The 24615-nt window shown below is 40.3% G+C and overlaps 1 protein-coding gene across 1 annotated transcript; it reads right to left on the bottom strand.

The window, feature by feature from the left end:
* Positions 1 to 22636: 22636 nt before the first annotated feature.
* On the bottom strand, positions 22637 to 23302 carry LOC119804170 (polyadenylate-binding protein 1-like 2). The gene has a single exon (XM_038315671.1). It carries the CDS (start codon positions 23300 to 23302, stop codon positions 22637 to 22639), a length of 666 nt encoding a protein of 221 aa, XP_038171599.1.
* Positions 23303 to 24615: the final 1313 nt, after the last annotated feature.

Here is a 24615-nt window from a genome sequence, read left to right as displayed (position 1 = left end):
TTTATATTTTACCATGAGGTTTGTCATTTACCAGCAAGATTCCAGCATGTCTGTCTCCTGTGGTGGTGACATGGCATATCTCTGACTCTGCCTACTCTCTCCTCCTCTATTCTGCTTGGAATTCCCTATTTGCGCTGCAATAGGCCCAAAGCAGTTTCTTTAATTCACATCAGTGCAGAGAAGAATCCCACATCACCGTCCCTTTTCTGTCTAAATAAAAAGGAAGGTTTTAACTTTAACATAGTAAAAATTACATATAACAAAACAGTTATAAAGCAAGAATTATAGTTATAATATTTAGTCCATTTACATTTAACAAATTAAGAAAAATACTCTGTCATCTATCCTATCTTTGTGGGTCTAAAGTTTTATATCTAATTTATCTTTTATTATTATAACTATCTTTCTTCAACTCCATCAAAGACCCCAGAAGGATATAATATTACCTAAGTTAACAGGAAGTGCATTGTAAGCAACTTCCAAAACTCTAGTGTTGATGGAGACATCTCATTATCTGTATAGTCACCCAAAGTTCTTCTGTAACATTGATGCATCCATCTTTAGCCTATAGGTCCATAGTATCTGGCAGACTTTTCTATAAAGTAGGAAATTTGAAGATTTCTTATGCCTTTTACTGGCTAAGTTCATCAGTTGCTTTCTTTTGTGTCCTGCAAAATGTCTGGTAGTCTCTTTCATAAAGCAGAAATCCTGAAGGACTGTCTAAGCTTCTTTAAGCAATGTAAGCAGTCATTTTTCTGTGGGTCCTACATGTGCAGATTACATGTAGACTGTCAAGCAGTCTAGGTAAGAACAGTTTCTTACCAAAGTTGCTAGCCTTGTCACATTGAAGGCAAACTCCATAACAAGTTTCTTCAATGTCTATCAACTTCTCTGAAGTAATTGGTGCTGCCAGTAGCAGACATGTCTCGCTGTCGAGAAAAGTCTAAGTTCTTAAAACCTTTTAAATGCCATATTCTATATGTCCTTGAAAGGTTTGAAGAATAGCTATCCATCTGAAATACATCTCTGTATATCTAGAAAACATAACATGACTACAAGCTTGACTATTATAGATGACTGTTAACCTGTATTTCCTAATTATACATTTTTAAATGAGCTGCACAAATACAATACCTTAATCAAGGGCAGAAATATACACATAACAAAATTTACCTTAAATTTGTATCAATAGGCCAAGATTCATACAAATGCCAAGTATTTATCTCTATAGCATATCCTCTTATAAATGTAGACATTATAAACAATCATTTAGGGCATTTGGGTGTAGGTTTCTCCAAAATGTTTCCTGCTTTTTGTTGGGCAAACTAATTTTAGGGGTTTATGGAGACCTTTCAGGGGGTCTCATTACATTGAACCATGAAGTAGGAGTGTTTCTATCTATCTGCTGTTTCATTGGTTAATTAATAAAGAAACTGCTTGGCCTGATAGGTTAGAACATAGGTGAGTGGAGTAGACAGAACAGGATGCTGGGAGTGAGGCAGATGCCTTGGGCAATTGCCCTGCCTCTCCTCTCTGGGACAGTCAACATGATGCTCCGACCTGAGATAGACGCGATGGAGCCAGATGCCAGGTCAGACATGCTGAATCTTTCCTGGTAAGACACCACTTGTGGTGTTACACAGATTATTATATATGGGTTAGTCGAGATGTGAGTAAGAGGCTGAAACTAATGGGCCAGGCAGTGTTTAAATGAATACAGTTTGTGTGTTGTTATTTTGGGGCATAAGCTAGCCAGGCAGCCGAGAGCTGGGTGGCGGGAAGTGGCCTGCAGCTCTCACTATAGACATGACCTTGGTGAAATTATCCTTTAATGAATATGAAATGCCCTTTTTTTGGGTGTAAAGCTAGCCATGTAGGAGCCTCGTCACTACAGAATGTGGTGTTTTTGAAAGATATATCATTAAAATCATGAAGCATCCAAAGAGAGAAAGAAAGAAAGAAAGAAAGAAAGAAAGAAAGAAAGAAAGAAAGATTTGTTTTCACTCTGTTAGAGAACACTGCAAATGCTTAGTAAAGCCAGGTCCAGACAGAGAAAAACTCTAAAATGGTAGAGTATGTTTTAAAATGTACTTAGATGATAAAGAAAGAAAAAATGAGGATAGACAGTTGTAGAAAAATAGTTTAAAAACAATGTAGTCTTTTTTTTTCTTTAAAGAAAGAGTAAAATAGCAGTTTTTAAAAGCCACATAAAGATGGCAAATACACAGAGAATCTGGATCCTGTATGCTGTTTAGATGACTGAGTTTTTTGAATGCTAATGAACCAAGAATGACAGCTGCTAAGAGACATTGGATTGTGGAAGAGACTGCTGAATTAAACAAGCCTATGCACTTTAGGAATAATTTGCTTTCAAAGTGGAAGTCGAACAATGTGTTGCACTGGGGTAGAGGTTATGCTTTTGTTTCTACTGAAAATTAAAAGCTATGGTTCCTTCAAAGTTAATTGAGATCATATTTGACTAGGAGACCTCCTGAGGATCTTGGCTATAAATTTGAGGGGGGAAAAAGCCAAGAAAGACTATCCAACAGGTGATGTATATGCTGATCTCTCTCATGGGAATATCTCTGAGATGAAAGGAAACATGATAAATCTTGTTGACTACAAAGGCCTCATAACAGTTTGGTTACAAACTCAAAACAGACTTATAAAGTTGACAGATGTCGCTGGGCGGTGGTGGTGCATGCCCTTAATCCCAGCACTCAGGAGGCAGAGGCAAGCAAATCTCTGGGTGTTCGAGGCCAGCCTTGTCTACAAGAGCTAGTTCTGGGACAGACACTAAAGCTACAGAGAAACCTTGTCTCAAAAAAAGAGTTGACAGATGTCTTTTATATGATCAAACATAAAACAACTCTTTAGCTGACTTTTGCATATACTGCATATTTTATATTTGTGTTAATACAGGTATTATGTTATCTGTAAAAGTTTATATGTTTTCAGAACAAAAGGACTAGACATGAATAAAAACAAGACAAATGATCCAGCCTCTTAGAATGCCTGTATTCCAGAGCAACTTCACAGCTGCTAGTTGATATGGTCCAGTCTCAGAGACTATTCCAAATAAGACTACAAATAAGCCTTGAGCTTTCCCTTTGCACAAAGACTGCACAACAAATGTTATGGATAGCTCTCCCAGGACTTGATCATTATCTTAATATTCTCAGGGTTCCTTAAATACACTGTCAGCCAGTTGGAAGGTAGTGGCAGATGCCTTTAATCCCAGCACTCGGGAGGCAGAGGCAGGCAGATCTCTGTGAGTTTGAGGCCAGTCTGGTCTACAGAGCTAGTTTCAGGACAGCTAGTTACACAGAAAAAAACCTGTCTGGAAAAAAGATACTGTCACCCCCAGACAATAGGAAGTAATTTTAAGAACACAACACCTAAATTTCCAAGAGGTTGAGAGGGTAGTTTTTGGTAAGTAGGTGTATTATGGATGTTTATCATCATTTAAGGGAGTCAGTTACAAGCTGTTATTGGTCATGGTCAAGGAGGAAACTAAACAAGGGAGGTTGGATTCAAGGATCTCATTCTGAAAAGAAAAAAAAAGGCTACATGAAAATGATAGGATAAAAGGGCAGATTATTGAATCTACTTTAAACTAAAAACAACTATTAATCTCAAATATTTTACATTGGTATCGATTTTTGTTTATTGATACAAATTTAAGCTTATTTTTGTTAGAATATTATATGTGTATCTATTCTTGTTTAAGATACTTTTTTATGTTGATACAAATTTAAGATTATTTTTGTTATACTGTATTATATGTTTTAGTTACTGTTTAAGGTATTATACCTATGCAGCTCATTTAAAAATATAATGTCAAGCTCTATCCTTGAAAGCTTTTTAGAATAATAGAGGAATACACATTAGTAGTTAGTTATCTATAACAATCAAACTTATCATCATGTTAGGTACATTTTCAAGGTCAATCAGAGACATATTTTAAATAAATAGATTGCTTTCAAACACCAGAGACCTATAGGATATGACATTTTAATATTTTAATAACATAGGTCTTTTCATTACAGTGAGACACATCTGTTCTAATTTACTCAAAAAGAGGATGGCAGACATAAAAAAACTCCATTAGGAGTTTGCTTTAATATTTGGCAAAGATACCCATTTTAGAAAGAAACTGCCCTTGCCTTGACCAGTGACATTATGCTGTCCAAACTGGACAAACAGAGCACAAAAGAAAGTAACTGCCTAACTTTGCCAAGATAAGGTAGGATAATCCTGCTTTACATGAAAGTCTGTCAGATATTCTAGTCCTGTAGGCTAAAGATGGATGCCCCAACATTACAGAAAAGCCTTGGAGTGAGTGTCCATGCACCCAGATGCCTCTATGATTTTATGGTTTTGGAAGTTTCTTACTCTGCAATTCCTGTTTACTCAGGTAATATTATATCTTTCTCAGGTCTCTGAAGGAGTTAGAAACTAGATAGTTATAGTTAAAGTCTTTCTTGGTTATGATAGAAAGCAAATTAGGTAAAAACTTTGGACTCACCAAGATACATAATAGAGTATTTTCTCTGAGTTGCCAATACTAATGGATTGGACATTATGAATGTAATAATTTTTTATTGTTTTATTGAGCTATTCATTTTCCCTACTTCCATTCCTTCCACTCCTCTCCTGCTCCACACTCCCTCTGCCCTCATGCTCCCAATCTACTCAAGAGATCTTGTCTTTTTTGCCTTCCTAAGTTGATCCATGTATGTGTCTCTTAGGGTTCTCTTTGTCTACATTCTCTGGGGATGTGGGCTATAGGCTGGTTATCATTTTCTTTATGTCTAATATCCACTTATGAGAAAATACATATTATATTTGTTTTTCTGGATCTAGGTTAACTCACTTAGGATGATTTTTTTTCTAGTTCTGTTTGCTAGTATGTTATTGAGTATTTTTACATCAATGTTCATGAGTGAGATTGGTCTGGAATTCTCTTTCTTAGTTGCATCTTTCTGTGGTTTGGATATCAGGGTAAATGTAGCCTCATAAAAAGAGTTTGGCAATGTTCCTTCTGCTTCTACTGTGTGGAACAATTTGAAAAGTATTGGTACTAGTTCTTCTTTGAGGTTCTTGTAGAATTCTTGTAGTTCTTGCACTGAAATCATCTGGTCCTCGACTTTTCTTTTGGTTAGTAGACTTTTGATGACTTTTTCTATTTCCTTAATGGTTATAAGTCTATTTAATTTCCTTATCTGGTCTTGATTTAATTTTGGAATGTGGTACTTATCCAGAAAATTGTTCATTTCTTTTATGTTTCTCAATTGTGTGGAGTACAAGTGCTTGAAGTATGACCTGATTTTACTCTGTATTTCCTCTGTGTCTGTTGTTATGTACCCCCTTTTCAATTCTGATTTTGTTAATTTGAATATTCTCCCTGCCTTTTGGTTAGTTTAGATAAAGTTTTGTCAATCTTGCTGATTTTCTTGAAAAGCCAACTTTTTTTTGTCATTGACACTTTGTATTGTTTTTTGTTTCTGTTTATTGGTTTCAGCTCTCTTTTTGATTATTTCACACTGTCTACTCTTTCTGGATGAGTTTGCTTCTTTTTGTTCTAGAGCTTTCAGGTGCTCTGTTAATTCACTAGTGTTTAGTTTTCCCAGCTTCTTTATGTAAGCATTTAGTGTGACAAACTGTTGGAAGAAGTTTGCTTGTTTGTCCCAGCTACCCAGAACTGAAACAACCACACAGGAGCTATATTATTTAAATCATTGCTTGACCCATTTGCTCTAGATTCTTATTGGCTAACTCTTACATCTTAATTTAACCCATTTCCAGTATTTTATATTTTACCATGAGGCTCACGGCCTACCAACAAGGATGTATCATGTCTGTCTCTGGTGGCGGCTCCATGGCTTCTCTCCAACTCCATCCCCTTTCTCCCAGAATCCAGTTTAGTCTTCTCTGCCTACCTAAGTTCTGCCCTATCAACAGGCCCAAAGCAGCTTCTTTATTAACCAGTGATATTCACAACATACAGAGGGGAATCCCACATCACCTCCCCTTTTCTGTTTAAATGAAAAGAAGGTTTTAACTTTAACATAGTAAAATTACATATAACAAAACAGTTATCAAGCAATAATTACAGTTACAATATTTATATACTTTATCTCTTATCATAACTAAGAAAAACTATAACTATAAATTCTTCAACTCCATCAAAGACTCCAAAAGGATATAACATTATCTAAGTAAATAGGAAGTATTGTAAATAACTTTCAAGGCTCTAGAATTGACAGAGATGTCTTGCTGCCTGGACAGTCACCCAGAGTTCTTTTGTACCATTGGAGCATCAATTTTCAGCCTACAGGCTCATAGTATCCAGCAGACTTTTCCATGAAGTAGGAAATTTCAAAGCAGCTTCTTTATTAGCCAGTGGTATTCACAGCATACACAGGGGAATCCCACATCAACAAACTTTCCTCTTAGCACTACCTTTATTGTGTTCCATAAGTTTGGGTATATTCTGCAGTCATTTTCACTGAATTTTAAGAAGTCTTTAATTTCTTTATTTCTTCTTTGACTCAATTGTGATTCATTTGAAAATTGTTTCATTTCCATGGGTTTGTGGTCTTTCTGCAATTAATGTTGTTGCTTAATTCTAACTTAAAGCCATGATGATCTGATTCAATTTTTGTATGTATTGATATTTGCTTTGTTACCAAGTAGGTGGTCAATTTTAGGCAAGAATCCATGAGGTGCTGAGAAGAATGTGCATTCTTTAGTGCTTGGGTAAAATATTCTATAGATGTTTGATAATCCCATTTGAGTCATAACTTTTGATAGTTATTTCTCTGTTAAGTTTTTGTCTGATATAACTGTCCAGTGGTGAGACTGGGATGTTGAAGTTTCCTACTATTAGTGTGTGATGTTTGATGTGTTATTTAAGTTTTAATAATATTTCTTTTACAAATGTGATTGCTCTTGTATTTGTTGCATGGATGTTCAGTATTGAGACTTCATCCTGATGGATTTTTCTGTGATGACTATGAAATGTCATTCTCCATCTCTTTGGATTAATTTTAGTTTGATGTCTATTTTGTTTAATATTAGGATAGCTACACCAGCTTGTTTCTTAGGTCCGTTTGATTGGAAAATCTTTTCCCAACCCTTTACTCTGATATAATTTCTGTCTTTGGGATCGAGGTGTGTTTCTTGTATGAAGCAGAAGGACGGATTCTGTTTTCATATACAATCTGTTAGCCTGTGTCTTTTATTTTTTATTTTTATTTTTGAGTTTTTGAGACAGGGTTTCTTGGTAGCTTGGAGCCTATCCTGAAACTTACTCTATAGACCAGGCTGGCCTCGCACTTACAGAGATCTGCCTGTCTCTGCCTTCCTAGTGCTGAGTTTAAAGGCATGTGCCACCACTTCCTGACCTAGCCTTGTCTTTTTATAGGTGAATTGAGTCTATTGATATTAAGGAATATTAACGAACAGTGATTGCTAGCTCCTGATATTTTTGTTTTCGTTGTTGTATGTGGTTGTGTGTGTGTGTGTGTGTGTATGTGTGTGTGTGTGTGTGTGTATGTGTGTGTGTGTGTGTGTGTTTGTTTGTTTGTTTCTCTTCTTTGGGACTTGCTGGTATGAGATTATCTATTTCCTGTGGTTTTGTGGGTATAGCAAACTTCTTTGAGTTGGAGTTTTCCTTTTAGTACATTGTGTAGGGCTGGATTTGTGGATAGGTATTGATTAAATCTGATTATGTCATGGAATGTATTGATTGAAAACTTTGCTGAGTATAGTAGTCTGGGTTGACATCCATGGTCTCTTAATGTTTGCATAACACCTGTGAGGACCTTCTGGGTTTCATTGTCTCCATTGAGAAGCCAGATGTAATTCTGATAGGTCTGCCTTATATGTTACTTGGCCTTTTTCCTTTGCAGTTCTTAATATTATTTCTTTATTCTGCATGTTTAGTGTTTTGATTATTATGTGGCAAGGGGACTTTTTTGGTCTAGTCTATTTGGTATTCTGTAAGCTTCTTGTATTTTCATAGGCATGTCCTTCTTTAGGTTAGGAAAGTTATCTTCCATAATTTTAATTTTCTGTGCCTTTGAGCTGGACTTCAATTTCTTCAACTCCTATTATTCTTAGATTAATTTTTATTCATGGTGTCCTATGTTTCCTGGATATTTTGTGTTAAGAATTTGTTGGATTTAACACTTTCTTTGACCTATGTATCCATTTTCTCTATCATATCTTCAATGACTAAGATTCTTTCTTCCATCTCTTTTATTCTGTTGTTTACATTTGCATCTGTAGTTCCTGATTATTTACCCAGATTTTTCATTTCCAGATTTCCCTAAGTTTGTGTTTTCTTTATTGCCTCTATTTCAGTTTTCAAGTCTCGAACCATTTCTTTACCTGTTTGGTTCCTTTTTCTTGATTTTCTTTAAGGGATTTGTTGATTTCTTCCAGGTTTTTTGTCTTTTTCCCCTACTTCTTTAAGGGAAATTTTTATTTTCCTTTCTAAGGGCCTCAATCATCTTCATAAAGTTATTTTAGAGGTTTTTTTTTCTGTTTCACCTCTGTTGGGATGTTCAGGTCTTGCTGTTGTAGAAGCACTAATTTCTGGTAGTGCTGTATTGCTCTTATGTTCTTAAGTGTATTCTCACCCTGTTGTATTTTCTCTTTAAATGACCTTGGAACTGTAAACCCCATTTGGGAGAAATTGCTCTCCTGGGCTCCCTCCAAGGGAAATAACACAATTCCAGATTTAAAGACCCAGAAGCACCTTTGTCCTGTGTCCCCTGCCATTGATGAGCACTGTTCCTGGTCCCACCTTGACTCTGTTAAACTCCACTTACCTCTCTTTGGTCACAGGTCTCTACCAAGATCCTGGGCTCAAACTACCAAGCTCAATCCCAACACTATAATAGCAGACACTCTGAACTACTCTTAACTGATAATTGTCCTTATTGTTTATAGTTTTATTAATGTTAGCATTAAAATCTTTTCTTTTTATTTAGCCCCAAAGGGGGAAATGTTGCGGAATAATCTTTTTGTATACTGTGAGATGTCTCTTTGCCATGACACCTTCTGAATGGTTTCATAAAGAGCTGAATGGCAATAGGCGACAGGAAGAGATTAGGTGGGAATTTCAGGCAGGGGAGAGGAGAATGAATCTAGGCATGGGGAGATGCCAGAGGGCATGAAAAAAGAAATAGGAGGTACATGGTGAAGAGATGATAAAAGCCAAGAGGCAAACAGATTTGATATAAGTGAGTTAATTTCAGTATAAGAACTAGTGGGGTAAGCCTAAGTTTGGTAGAAGAATGAAAATAGAGATCCATATCTACACCATGCACAAAACTCAAGTCCAACTAGATTTAAAGACCTCAATATCAATCTGAACACACTGAACCTGATAGAAGAGAAATGGGGAAGTACTCTACAAACATATGGGCACAGGAGACTGCTTCCTACGTAATAACCCCAGCAGCACAGACATTAAGGGCAACATTGAATAAATGGGACCTCCTGAACTGAGAAGCTTCTGTAAAGCAAGAAGGGACACTGTCACTAAGACAAAAAGGCAACCTACTGACTGGGAAAAGATCTTCCACAACCCCCGCACAGACAAAGGTCTGATCTCCAAAATAATATAAAGAACTCAAGAAAGTAGACTTTAAAAATGCTAATTAACCCAATCAAAAAGATGGGGCACTGAACTGAACAGAGAATTCTCAACAGAAGAGTTCAAATTGCCAAAAGACACTTAAGGGTCATGCTCAACCTTCTTAGCGATCAGGGATATGCAAATCAAAACAACTTTGAGATACCATCTTACACCTGTCAGAATGGCTAAAATCAAAAACACCAATGATAGCCTTTGCTGGAGAGGTTGTGGAGTAAGGGGTACACTCATCCATTGCTGTGGGAATGCAAACTTGTGCAACCACTTTGGAAAGCAGTGTGGTGGTTTCTCAGGAAATTCGGGATCAACCTACCCCAGGACCCAGACAATACCACTCTTGGAATATACCCAAGAGATGCCCCTATCATATTACAAAAGCATTTGTTCAACTATGTTCATAGCAGCATTATTTGTAATAGCCAGAACCTGGAAACAACCTAGATGCCCTTCAATGGAAGAATTGGATGAAGAAAGTGTGGAATATATACACATTAGAGTACTACTCAGCAGTAAAAAACAATGACATCTTGAATTTTGCATACAAATAGATGGAAATAGAAAACACTATCCTGAGTGAGGTAACCCAGACCCAAAAAGATGAACATGGGATGTACTCACTCATAATTGGTTTCTAGCCATAAATAAAGGACATTGAGCTTATAATTAGTGATCCTAGAGAAGCTAAATAAGAAAGTGAACCCAAAGAAAAACATATAGCTATCCTCCTGGATATTGGAAGTAGAAGATTGCTGGGCAAAAATTGGGAACTTGAGGGTGGGGTGGGCTGGGGGTAAGGGGAGATGGTGAGCGAAATGTGTAAAGGGGAGGATGGGGAGAGCTTGGGGGAATGGGATGAGTTGGGATAAGGAAGGGTGGATATGGGAGCAGGGAAGTATATATCTTAATTAAGGGAGCCATTTTAGGGTTGGCAAGAGACTTGACTCTAGATGGCTTCCCAGGTGTCCAGGGAGATGTCCCCAGCTAGTTCCTTGGGCAGCTGAGGAGAGGGAGCCGGAAAAGGCCAGATCCTATAGCAATACTGATGAATATCTTGCATATCACCATAGAACCTTCATCTGGTGTTGGATGGAGATAGAGACAGAGCCCCACATTGGAGCACCAGACTGAGCTCCCAAGGTCCAATGAAGGAGCAGAAGGAGGGAGAACATGAGCAAGGAAGTCAGGACCACGAGGGTTGCACCCACCCACTGGAGATGGTGGGGCTAATCTAACGGGAGCTCACCAGGCCAGCTGGACTGGGACTGAAAAAAGCATGGGATAAAACCGGACTCCCTGAACATGGCGGACAATGAGGGCTTCTGAGAAGCCAAGGACAATGGCACTGGATTTTGATCCTACTGCATGTACTGGCTTTGGGGGAGGCTAGCCTGTTTGGATACTCACCTTCCTAGACCTGGATGGAGGGGGGAGGACCTTGGACTTCCCACAGGGCAAGGAACCCTTACTGCTCTTCAGACTGGAGAGGGAAGGGAAGGGAAGTGGGGGTGGAGGGGAAGGGAAATGGGAGGCGGGGAGGAGGCAGAAATTTTTAATAAAAAATAAAATAAGATATAAATGCTTTATCTTCATAAAAAATATCTTCATGTAATGAACATCACAATCTTTTTCATTGTTAATTCCTATGGGCTTGTTTTTTCAATAGCCTTTACTGTGTTATTTTCCAACCTTATCACAATGGTTGGTAGATTTTGTCAAAGGCCTTTACTGTGTCTATTGAGATGATCATAAGATTTCTATCCTCGCGGCTATTTATTTGATGAATTACATATATTGAATTACATATACTTAACTGTTCCTGCTGTCTGGAGTAAAGCCATCTGATCATTCTCAAGTACTATTGGATTCCATTTTCAACTTTTTGTAAATTAGTCTTTTATTGTTGTGTCTATGAATGAATGGAGGTACATGTTTGCAGAGTTCAGAGGACAACTTGCAGGAGTAGGGTTTTTCCTTCCACCATGAGGATCAAAGGGATTGAACTCAGGTCTTTGAGCTTTTACCTTCTGAGCCATCTCACCTGCAGTGGGTTGCAACTATTTTATCAAGAAGTTTGTGTCTGTTTTCATCAGGGAGATTCAGTCTGTAATTTTCGTATTTGTTGTGTTTTTACCTAGTTTTGGTATCAGGATAATACTGAATTCATTTAAAAGAGTTTGGAAGTGTTCCTTCCTTTTCTATTTGCAGGATAAGTTGAGAAGTACTAATGTTAGTTCTTTGAAGGTCTGATAGATTTTTGTGCTGAATTCATCTGGATATGGGCTTTTTTTATTCAGGTTTTATTTTTGTTTATTCTTTTGTAATTTCACACATCTATACAATGTATTTAGATCACATTCATCCCACACCTTCCTCCAACTCCTCACAAGTCCTCCCACACATCCCTCCCAACCTCATGTCGTCTTCTTTTTAAGATATAACCCACCAAGTTCAATTAGTGACACCTATGTATGGATGGGTGTTGGGCTACCCACTAGAACATGGATGCCTACCATGGTCCATATCCCAGAAAAAACTTATTCAGTAGATTTAAAATTACTGCTTTCAATCTTGTTGCTTGTTCATATCTGTGTTTACATTATTTGCTTTACTCTTGATTTAACTTTGATATGTCATATGCATCTAGAAATTCATCCATTTCCTTTAAGAACTTCAAGTTTTGAGAAAATTAAAGTAATATTTGCATCATTTCTCCTCCTTCCCTTTCCTCCCTCCAGTGTCTCCTGTGTTCTCCTCCTCCAATCCTTCCCATGCCTTCTTTAATTCCTCTTAAATTCACAGCCTCTTTCTAGTGATTAATATATTACACACAAACTTGCTAAGTCTACTTATGTTGTTGTGTGTATCTGATTTCAGGTGTGACAGTTTATTATTGGTTAACTGTTGTGAAATATTATTTAAGATGTGTTACATTTGTTTATGCTGTGGACATTTATTTAATGATGCAAATATTTGTTACATTTGTTTAACTCTATGAAGCTGTGCTACTGTGCCTGTCTAAAACACCGAATTGGTCTAATATAGAGTAAACTGGCCAATAGCAGGGCAGGAAAAAGGATAGGATGGGCTGGCAGGCAGTGAGAAGAAATAGAAGAAGAAAAAGAGGAATCAGAAAGCAAGAGAGGTTGGGGAACAAGAAACAAGGAGAGGAGGACACTAAGGGCCAGCCACCCGAGACATACAACCAGCCATGGAGTAAGAAATAATATAGGCTGAAGCAGAAAAGCAAAAAGGACCAGAGACAGAAGGTAGATGGGATAATTTAAGAAAGTTGGATACACAATCCAAACTAAGGCTTGGCATTTATAAGTAAAAATAAGCTTTCTGTGTGATTGTTTTGGAGCTGGGTGGCTCAGCCCACACCCCCAAAGAGCCAAAGAATAAAAACTAGTAAATCAACCAACAACAGCTAACCACTTAGGGTGCTCATCCCTCAGGAAGACTATTTCTCCCATTCTCTGGCACTATTTAGTTGCCTATAGTTCTTTGTCAAGAGGTAGAACCCCATGAGATTTCTCCTGTGTGTTAGCATGTCTATTGATGTTACCAATATTCAGGTCTTATTTGGGTAGGAAATTTGTTCCAGTATCGTGCATGTAGCTTTCCTGTAATTTCTAGGAGATACAATATCACAAGCAGACTTCTGTTCCTGCATTAATCTTGTCACGCTGGGACTCTCTACAATGGATCTGGATCCTCCCCCCCCTTGTCCTTCCCACTCTAAAAAACTATATAGGTGTTCCATCCTTTGCCTTTCTGTTCCCTCTTACAGTGTCTGCTAATCTGATCCTTAATGGGACCACCTGATGTGGGATTCCCCTCTGGATGCTGTGATTATCATTGATTAATAAAGAAAAGTGGCTTGGCCTATAGCAAGGTAGACCTTAGTTAGGCAGGGAAAATTAAATGAATGCTGGGAGTAAGGAGGTGGGAGTCAGAGAGAGGCTATGAAGCTGCCGCTGTGAGATAGAAATGCTGGAACCTTGCTGGTAGGCCACAAGCATCTGTGGTAAATATAAAATAATGGAAACAGTTTAAATTAAGATGTAAATGCCAGCCAATAAGAAGTTAGAGCTAATAGGCCAAGCAGTGAGGTTAATTAATACAGTTTCTGTGTGCTTATTTTGGGAGTCTGAGCATCTTGGGAAACAAACATGTGCCCTCCTCACAACAACCACCTATGTGCTTCCTTGGCTTCTGATGCCTGACTACATCAGGATTATTTTAAGTTGGTCAGCTGACACAGGTTGCTGTTCCCTCTTACAGCATCTGCTAGTCCGGTCCTTAATGGGACCAACCTATACACCCTGGCTTCTGGCACCTGCCTACCCCAGAACTTTTAAGGTGGTCAGCTGGCACAGGTTCTTAAAAAAAGTTTTGTCTGTCTGTCTGTTAAAATAATGTGGCCACAGTAGGCTTGTTTTAAGTCTGTGTGACTAAGGACATTGAGCAATTCCTTAAATGCCTTTCAGCCATTTGAGATTTTTCTGTTGAGAATTCTCTGTTTAGATCTGTACCCCATTTTTATTTGGATTATTTGGTATTTTGATGTCTAGTTTTCTTGAGTTCTCTGTATATTTTGGAGGTCAGCCCTCTGTCAGATGTGGGGTTGGTAAAGTCTTTTTTCTGTTCTGTAGGCTGTCATTTTATCTTATTTACCATATCTTTTGCCTTACAGAAGCTTCTTAGTTTCAGAAGGTCCCATTTATGATTGCTGCTCTCAGTGTCTGTGCTACTGGTATTATATTTAGAAAGTGGTCTCCTTTGCCTATTCATTCAGGCTACTTGCCACTTTTCTCTTCTTTCAGATTCAGTGTAAATGGATTTATGTTGAGGTCTTTGATACATTTTAGTGCATGGTGATAGATATGATCTATTTGCAGTCTTCTACATGCTTGACATCCAGTTATGCCAGCACCATTTGTTGAAGATGCTGTCTTTTTTCATTGTACAACTTCAGCTTCTTTGTCAAAAATCAGGTGTTCATAGATGTGTAGATTAATGTCAGGGTCTTTAATTTGATTCCATTGGTTAGGCTGTCTGTTTTTATTCAATACCAAGCTGTTTTCATTATTATAGCTCTATAGTAGAGCTATGAAGTCAGGGATGGTGGGCCTCCAGAAGTCCATTTATGGTACAGGATTGTTTTAGATGTCCTGGGTTTTTTGTTTGTCCGTATGATGTTGAGTATTGTTCTTTCAAGGTCTGTGGAGAATTGTGTTGGGATTTAAATGGAGATTGCATTGAATCTGTAGATTGTTTTTTGGCAAGACCACCATATTTATTATGTTGAGCCTACCTATTCAAGAACATGGGCATCTTTCATTTTCTGATATCTTCTCCAGTTTCTATCCTCAAAGACTTAAAGTCCTCCTCAGTAAACTGGGTCTGGGGCAGTAAGGGGAAGGGATTGGGGGATGAGAACATGAAGAAACAGGACGGTTGCGTTGGGGGAGGGATGGAGTGGGAGAACAATGAAAGAGGTATCTTGATAGATGGAGCCATTTATGATACCTTGCTCAAACTTGATGCGGGGGGGGGGGTGTCTTGGTCCTGCCTCTACTAAACAAAGTACCTCTGTCAGTCTTTGTTAACTTCCCATGGGAGGCCTTACCCTTTTGGAGGACGTGAATGGGGGATTGGGAGGAGGAGGGATGGGAGGAGAAACTGTGGTGGGTATGCCAAAGGAATATTTAAAGATCTGAAATTCAATCTCTCCAGCATTTGTGTTTACTTTCCTTCAGGATTGTTTTGACTATATGGGGTCTTTTGTGGTTCCATATAAATTTTAGGACAGTTTTTTTTCTATTTGATGAAGAACAAGATGGGGGATTTTTATTGGAATTGCACTGAATCAGTAAATAGCTTTTGGTTAGAGTTGTCATTTTCACAATATTGATTCTAGTACCCATTATCATGATGTCTTTCCATTTTCTACTATCTTTTGCTATCTCCTTTTCAGAGGTTTTAAAGTTTTCATTTTAGAGGTCCTTCACTTTCCTTGGTTAGGTTTATTTGTAGATATTTTATTTTCTTTGCACTATTTGAATGGGGATGTTCCCATGATCTCCTTTTCTGCATATTTGTGGTAGTATATAGAAAGCTGTGATTTTGTTTCTAGATTTTTTTCTGGCATTTTTTGTGGAATTTCTAATGTGTAGTATCATGTCCTTTGCAAATAGAGATAGTTTAAGTTGTTTTCTTATTTGCCTCCCTTCAGTTTCCTTCTCTTGCCTTATTGCTTCAGCTAGTAATTTGGGCACAGTGTGAAAAAGGATCTGGCATAGTGGGCATCCCTGTCTCATTTCTAACTTCAGCTGGATTGCTTCAAGCATCTCCCCATTTAAGATGATTGTGGGTTCTTGGTTCATCTAGGTAATTCTCATTGGCAAGCATTTCTACAGGACTAGTAGGTTTTGGAGGTAAGATTCTGGCTTAATCTTTGATGTTGTTTTTCCCATGATGAAATCTGGACATGTGGACTTCCTTTGTTAGTCTTAAATTTGATGTGGATAGAGCAGGTTGGGAGAGAAGAGAAGATATGGGGGCAGGTTGAATCTCAAGATTGGAAATGTTTGGGGTAGAATGAAGTCAAGTTGCCAGAGAGGCCTGGGCTGGGTGTTGAGGATGTGCTTCCTATTTCAAGCTGGGAGTATAGGACTAACGAGGTCTGAGTTGGATATGATGTGGGGTAGTCCTGTGATTTGTTGGATAGGTAGGCAGGATAGTGACCCAAGCCTAGAACTCTTTTGCAGTGCAGGCAGGGAAGGCCCAGACCTAGGTTGGTGCAATGGTTGTCAGACCCAGGCTAAATCTATCTGGTAGACTGCAGAAAACATGTGAATGAGGAGGTCAAGGTTACCAACTAGACTAGACCGTGGAGGAGGACATGGAAAGTCTGAGTGTGGAGTGGGGTGGTGGAAGTGGTACAAAGGATCTTGTGGATACATGCACATAGGGTGGGTCCTGGCAGAAGCATAGATCGATGATGGCTGTGGCACAGGAAGAAGTGATGGAACTAGGCCCAGGACATGGGATTCAGGACTTAGTGGAAGTCTAGAGGTTGGCTGCTGCAAGGTGTGGGTGGACAGACTAGATTTGGGCACTGCCTATAAAGCCCAGGCTATAGCTGATGGGTTTTAGAGAAACAAGTATTGGGTGGTGGGGTTGTTCACCATGATAGACCCTGGAGGAAGAAGAGGAAGAGCAGGAAGAGGAGGGTGGTGGAAAGTCTGTGTTTGGAGTGGGGCAGTAGAAATTGCACAAAGCTGCCTATGGGTGGATGCAGGCCAAATTTTATTTTTTTGATGACCCACCATACTGTTTGTTGAAATATCTGTACAAGTTCCCATTTTCAACAACACTTTGTAAGTGTTCTCTTTCAGTCACATCCTTACTATTTTTTCCTTTTACTTTCAATCTAGGCACTCTAGCATGCAAGAGGTGACACCTCATTGTGGTTTCAGCTTATATTTCAGTGATGATGATGATGTTGAACACCTTTTCATGTACTTGCTGAGCATTTATCTGGATAGCTTCCTTGGAAAATGCCTACTTTAATATTTTGTTCATTTTAACTAAGCTCTTTTTTTGGGATTCTAGTTGCATTGTTTCTTCATATATTTTGGACATTAACCCATTATTGGATATATAATTGTGAATATTATCTTCCATTCTGATGTTTTATATTTTTTATTTATTTGCTATGAAGAAATATTTTCTTTTCTCATAATCCTAGCTGTTTATTTTTGTTTTTGTTGTCATTCCTTTGATACCATAGTCATTAAAACATTGCTAATATCAATAGAATAAAGTTTTTCTTCTGCTTGTTTCTCTTGGAGTTTTATGAACTCAAGTTATATGTTTAGATTATCATCCATTTTGTCAAGTTTGGTCAGTTTTGTGTGTGATATGATGTAAAGATAAGCTGGGAGAGGTAGTATTTGGATATCTAGTGTTCCCAATATCATTTTTGGATAAAACAATAATTTCTCTATTGTGTATTCTTGTAATTTTGTTGCAGATCATTTGGCTGCATATTGAGTTTGTTTCTAGTAATCTATTCTGTCCCAGTTATACATGTTTTAAATTATTTTACTATGCAAAATAATTGGTTTCATTATGTCATATATATATATATACATATATATATATATATATCATTAAACTTTGCTCAAACTCATATCTCTACTGTAAGTGCCTGCAGTTTTTCGGGGGGCATTATAATTTAATTATATTTCTCCTTTCCTTTACCTCCCTCCAAACACTCCCACATATACTCTCTTCTCTCTGACACATTTATGGTCTTTTCTTACTAATTGCTATTACATGCATATATATATACATATAATATTTATATTTCTACATATAACCCGTTGAATCCATATAATGTTACTTGTATATATGTTTCCAGAGTCAACCATTTGGCACTGAACACCTGGTTGGTGTCTCTTCCCTAAAGATGACCACTCTCCTGCTTTTAACTTTTCTCAGTTGTCTATAGTTCTATGTGTAGCATTGTAGAGGGTTGAGTTCTTGTGGGCATGTTCATTAGTGTCATCCTTGTTAGCTCAAGTTTGAATGGTCTAAGTGCCTGTTTTAATGATGCTGCTGCATTACTGCTTTGATTATGTTAGCTTTCAATGACATAATCTCTTATTTATAAAATACCAGAATCAGAATACAAGAAAAATATAGACTATACGACCAATATATAAAAATTTATTCTATTTCTATCCAGTATCAATAAGCTAATCAAGGAAAAGCTAGGGAATAAATTCTATTTATAATACCATCATAAGGAGGTACAGTTAAGAAATTTAACATAATAAATGTAAAAATTAACTGATCTCATTCTCAATACATTAAAATTATTTTGTTTGTAGATATAAATGGATTGTTTATGGAGCAAATAAAAGTTAAGGCAATATCTGAACTGGTAGTGAACATGGATCTTTAAAATTTTTTTTTGAGACCCTACTGTCTAGCTATGTATACAGACTGACCTTAAACTTAGGCTTCTCCTGCCTTAGACTTCTAGGACACTTGGATTACAGTTGTGTAACATCAGACCTGGCTTAACATGGATCCTTTGTGTCATGCTAATAGATACTCATCTTCATGAATAAGAGGTTATTTCTGAACCTCTCATAGGTTGGGCTAGATAAATGATACAACAGAATTATTTAAGATGAATTTATAACAGCAATCTATAACCTACCAAAAAATCTTAAAAACAAAAATACTTCTCATATTTCATGCCAAATTGCCAAAGTTGTCTTGACCTACAAGGAGAGTCTACATAGAAGTATTAGAAGATATAAATTAGTCAACCCAATATGCTTATACTTTTAAGTTAAAAGTTTCATCACAGTGACAAACAGTCATATCTACAACCAACTCATCTAAGGGCATGTGAAAATATTTTTCTGTAGAAGAACAATTCCATGATCAGTCATTTTTTTCTCCCTTTCAGCTGCATTTCAGACTTTTGTTTCATTTGAATTTCTGAGTTTGTAGAAACATTTCAAGTACTTTATTAAACATAGTATGTTTGCTTCTTTCTAATCAACATTCCTGACAATTATCTTGATTTTTAAGTGCTACTCCACAGCCAGGATGAGGAAAACAACTGTTAAATGATTTTCCTATTACAGGAGAGGAGGGGCAATGCAACCACAAAACAATTAGCTAGAGTTATGAAACTAATAGAGCAGTAAACGTGGAAATCTATTTTAACAGTCAAAATAAGGAAACTCAAAAAAAAAACCCAGTGATTTCTATACAGTCATGGTTATGAAGGATTGGAAATTCTATAGATATAAAAAAAGCCTGTAGAAATATGAAAATGAAGTTTTCCCTCTGCCTTTTGATGTGTTAGAGCACTGGCTCTCCACCTTCCTAATGCTTCAATCCTTTAATACAGTAGTTCCTCATGTTGTGCTGACCCTCAACCACACAATTATTTGTGTTGCTACTTCATAAGTGTAATTATGCTACTGTTATAAATTGTAAGGCAAATATTTTTTGTAGAGGATTGCCAAGGGGGTCACAAGCCACAAGCTGAGAACCACTGTGCTAGATCTTCAATTTTCAATGAAATGTTCTGAGGAAAAGTGTATTGTGAGGCATTTATTTTACAAAACCTAGAGAAGTAGATTGAACAACTAGAGGAACCAAGGTGAATTGTGTTATACATACACTCCAGCACTACTACAGGTGTAACTTTCTAAGTAAAAAGCTTGACAAGTGCAAAATAGTTAATACTCTATCACTTAGTCTGAAATGCAGCTGAAAGGGAGAAAAAAATGACTGATCATGGAATTGTTCTTCTACAGAAAAATATTTTCACATGCCCTTAGATGAGTTGGTTGTAGATATGACTGTTTGTCACTGTGATGAAACTTTTAACTTAAAAGTATGAGCATATTGGGTGATTTAAAAGATGATGGTTCTTAAAGAACTGTTATGGTGAAAATCACCTTCATTGAAACAATGCTGATTATATTATGAATAAATTGTCAGAGATCTATTAAATGTTTTTTTTCAAGGAGCAGTATTCAGAAATACAGAGAATTTATTTCCCTTTTATATTGAAAAATTTAAATATGTATTTCTAAGTATGTATAATCAATATAAAACAAATACCAAAAATATATAAAACACAAAGAATTTCAACCTTTTAAAAGATATGCCAAATAAAAGAACACATAGATGACTCTAAATGGATATCAGGGACACTGAGGCCTGGAGCAGACTAAGGAGGTAAACTTATTATCATTAAGAAGAGCTATTAAATGGTGAACTTTTCTTGGCAAAAGAAGAAGTAACAGCCCGGGCGGTGGTGGCTCACTCCTTTAATCCCAGCACTCGGGAGGCAGAGGCAGGCCGATCTCTGTGAGTTCGAGACTAGCCTGGTCTACAAGAGCTAGCTCCAGGACAGGCTCTAAAGCTGCAGAGAAACCCTGTCTCGAAAAACAAAAACAAAAACAAAAAAAGAAGTAACACACATATTTTAGTATTTGAATTTCTTCTATGCATTTGCTGAGAAAATAATCATGAATGTCACTGAAGTTGATGTACAATAATGTATAGCTAAAATGTACATAAACACAAAGCAGATTGATATAAACATCAGTATATATTCACATTTATGACTCGATCTACCTCTACATACATATTTAACACATTAGCCAAGACAAAAATTAAGTACTAGCAGCCAAAGATAATATTTTTAAAGTATCTTTAATGACAGGAAATGAAGCTCAGCAATCTGTGTGCATATGCACACATACACACATGTGAAAAGCAGATATAAAACAATATGTACATTATAATATACGTATACGACAATGCATAAGAACAATACTAGAGCAACAAAGAGAAATGACTCAGCTAGTTCTTGAAAAACACTGGGCACATACAGATCAGTACAATTCAAGAAGGCATGGGATTCATTAGCATTGATAGCTGAGAGCGTTCACTTTCTTCTGTTAAATGGTCTGCTTAGTGATTTTTTTTTTCCTGCAACGTAGCTGATTTATTTTTCTGGCAAGAAGGAAAAGGAAAGGAAGCGGGAATGCAGAAAAGAGCGATTAACAGCTTTCAATTCCAGTGAAATCACGACAGTGAAATACCATTTGCAGCTCATGATGCTGCACATGCGCCTACAAGCGCGCGCGCACACACACACACACACAGGCACACACACAAACACACACAAACACACACACAGTTACAGCGGACCATGAGACTGTGCAGGGGAGATGGGCATACTCTTTTTTTTTCCTTTTTACTAGCTGCACTGGCTGGCTGGCACAAATACAAGCTGGTACAATGCTTATGAAAGGGAGCCTTTTGGCAACACACAGGGAAAGTCATTGAAACGTTTATATGTGAATCCTGCAAGTCCACAGTTAAGGAGAGGCCATCCAGGATGCTAGCCTAGATTTGGCTTGACAAGGAAGGAGTCACTCATCAGGGCACGCAGTGTTGGTTTTTAAACACAGGGAAAGAACTAGGCACCACCTGAATGTCCAACAATGCGGGAATGATTACAGAAATGTTAAGTCCATGGATAGATAGATACACAGAAGCACTCTGCAGGCACTGAAGATGATATTCCATAAGCCTGTTGAATAGCATGGAAAGAAGTTCAATGCGTTGATTTCTGTTTGGTTTTCGTCGCTGAAGAAAGCAGGTTAAGAAACACCACATACATGAACCACTCTACAAGAATATGTTAAAGGGGAAGGTGGGTCTGGGGTGAGAAGGGGGAGAAAGGGGTAGCAGAGAGCCTGGAAAAACAGCACACCAAAGAAGGTAAAGAGGTTCTCTCTGAGTATTAGGATGATGGGAAGCAATTGCACTCTTGGTTCTTTCTCCCACATCAGACTTCCTTCTCCTTCCAGATATTTCTACCAGGAAATTGCATCACCTGTGCAGTAAACAAAGAGACAGAAAACGCTTTTAAGAATCAGACCGACCGACCACAGGGAGAAGAGGCAGCCTTTACCCTCTCAAATGGCACAGATTAGTGGGATTATTCGGGGGGGGGGCGGTAACTGGGGGTGGAGAGAAAGGAGGGAAGGAGAGGACAGAAGAGGGAAGGGGGGGGCTGAGAGCAGAGAGGGGATGGGGAAGCTAGCTAGCACTGGCTGGCGGGGGAGGGGGAGAGGAGAGGGGAGGGAGAAAGGGCAAGAGAGGGAGGGAAGGAAAGAGGAAAGGGGGAGGGGAGGGGAGCGGGAGAGGTGAGGAGGGAGGGAGGGAGGGAGGGAGGGAGGGAGGGAGGGAGAGGGAGAGAGAAACCTGCACTCCCAATACAATACACTGCTGGTGGGTTGGGGGGTTGGGGGGGTGGGGGCTGTAAACGGGGTGGTGGAGCCAAGCTTTGGCTCTACTGGCTGGGTCCTGGGATGTCTTCATCGAAAGGTGGCCTCGTCATCGGAGTCATCGTCGAAATCCTTGAAGTCGGCGCTGGTGGACTGGCGGGGCCCAGGCTCCCCTCTCGGCCTCTCTCTCCTTGTGGGACTTGAATCTCCCCACGAAAATCTTGCGGTAGTTCAGGAACATGCCATTCAGCGCATCTATGGCCCGCTCGGCCGACTCCTGCTTCTGGAAGTGCACGAACCCGTAGCCCTTGGGCCCCTTTTCGTCACAGGCCACTTTGCAGGACAGGATGTTGCCAAAGGCCGAGAAGATGTTGTACAGTGCCTTGTTGTCGATGGTCTTGCCCAGGTTCTTGATGAAGACGTTGCCCACCCCGCTCTTGCGGAGCGACGGGTCCCTCTGGGACCACATGATGCGCACTGGCCTGCCATTGATAACGTCAAAGTTCATGGTCTCCAGGGCCCGCTTGGCGTCCACCGGTTGCTGGTAGTTGACATATGCGTAGCCCAGAGAGCGTCGGGTGACCTTGTCCCTGCAAATGCGGATGGACAAGATGGGCCCGGCTGGGCTGAACTTCTCATACAGCATCGACTCGGTCACCTCAGGGTGCAGGTCGCCCACGTAGAGCGAGGCGTTCTGAAAGTCTGGGTTCCCATCGTCGGAGGAGCCCCCGGCCGCCGCCTCTTCCTCTTCTGCAGCCAAGGCCGCCGCCAGCTCTTCATCCATGTCCACCCTCCCGTAGGAAGGCGACGCAGCAGCCTCCGCCAGGCTGGCCTCGGTGGCTGCCACCGCCGCGGCCGCGCCGGCCGCCTCCGCCTTCTCCCCGGCCAGGGCCGCCGCCTCCCCCAGGCTGGCCTCGGCCGCCTCGGCCTCGGCCTCGGCCTCCACCTCGGCCTCCATCTCTGCTTCCGCCTCCGCCACGGAGGCCTCCGCCCCCGCCTCCGCCACGGTCGCCGCTGCAGCCTCGGCCGCCGCAACTGCCGCTGCCGCGACCTCCGCCGCCACTGTCGCCGCGGTCGCCATGGTCACCGCTGCCGCCGGGCCGCTGCCGCGACCTCCCTTCCCGCGAACTGAGGGGACGGAGTGGCGGCGAGAGCCGGTGGGCGCCGGAACCCGGGCCGGGGGCTCGCGCGGGCGCTGCGGACTGGGACCCCGGTCTGGCCGAGCAGGCGGGGACACGGTCACCCGGGGTGGCGAGCGCCGGCCGCTAGTGCGCACAGCCCGCTCTCCGCAGCCTGCAACGCCGCCGCTGCCTGCCGCTCGCTCGTGGGCTGGCTGGCGTGCGGGGCGCGGGCGGGAGGGCGGCGTGTGGTGGGGGGCGGGGGGGTGTTGGCGTCTGTGGTCCGGGCAGCTGGGAAGGCTTCTGTCTCTTTGGTTCCCCCTGTGGCTGCTGCGGGGCTGCGGGGCTGCGGGGCTGCGGGGCTGCGGGCGCGGGGGCGGGGTGAGCTTGGGAATGGGGTGCCAGTGCGCAGCCTCTGGGGCGCCCACGCGTTGGGGAAGAGGATGCCAGGGACCGGACTGCGCTCTGGACCAGAGGAATTCGGGTTCCATGTCTTCAGTTGGCGCGGGGCGGGGGCGTGGGAGTTGTGGGGGAACGAGGCTTGCCCCTTCCCCCATAAAAGAAGGTTGCCATGATTCAAGCAAGAACCTTGCAAGGGTGGGTGGGGTGGCCTTGAAGCCAGGCAAGCCCTGCCTGATGGAGCCTAGAAGCAGTGTCTCAACATCCAGGGGGTCTCCAGCCCAGCAAAAGAGGCAGGCACACACTCAGGCGCGCGCGCGCTTGAACACACACACACACACACACACACACACACACACACACACACACACACGGGGGGGGGGGGGGGGGGGGAGAAAGGGAGAGAAGCAACAGCATTTCTCTCTCACACACACAGCATACACACACACACACACACACACAGAGAGAGAGAGAGAGAGAGAGAGAGAGAGAGAGAGAGAGAGAGAGAGAGAGAGAGAAGCAACAGCACACAAGCACACACATAGAGGCAACAGCATTTATCTCTCTCACACACACAGCA

This window comes from Arvicola amphibius, chromosome X, assembly GCF_903992535.2.
Source record: "Arvicola amphibius chromosome X, mArvAmp1.2, whole genome shotgun sequence".
NCBI lineage: Eukaryota > Metazoa > Chordata > Mammalia > Rodentia > Cricetidae > Arvicola > Arvicola amphibius.
Note: the sequence above shows the minus strand (reverse complement) of the source record. Positions and strands in the feature narration are given on the sequence as shown.

Coding starts and splice junctions, on each gene's coding strand:
- LOC119804170 (XM_038315671.1), bottom strand. CDS start 23,302: ATGGATGAAGAGCTGGCGGCGGCCTTGGCTGCAGAAGAGGAAGAGGCG.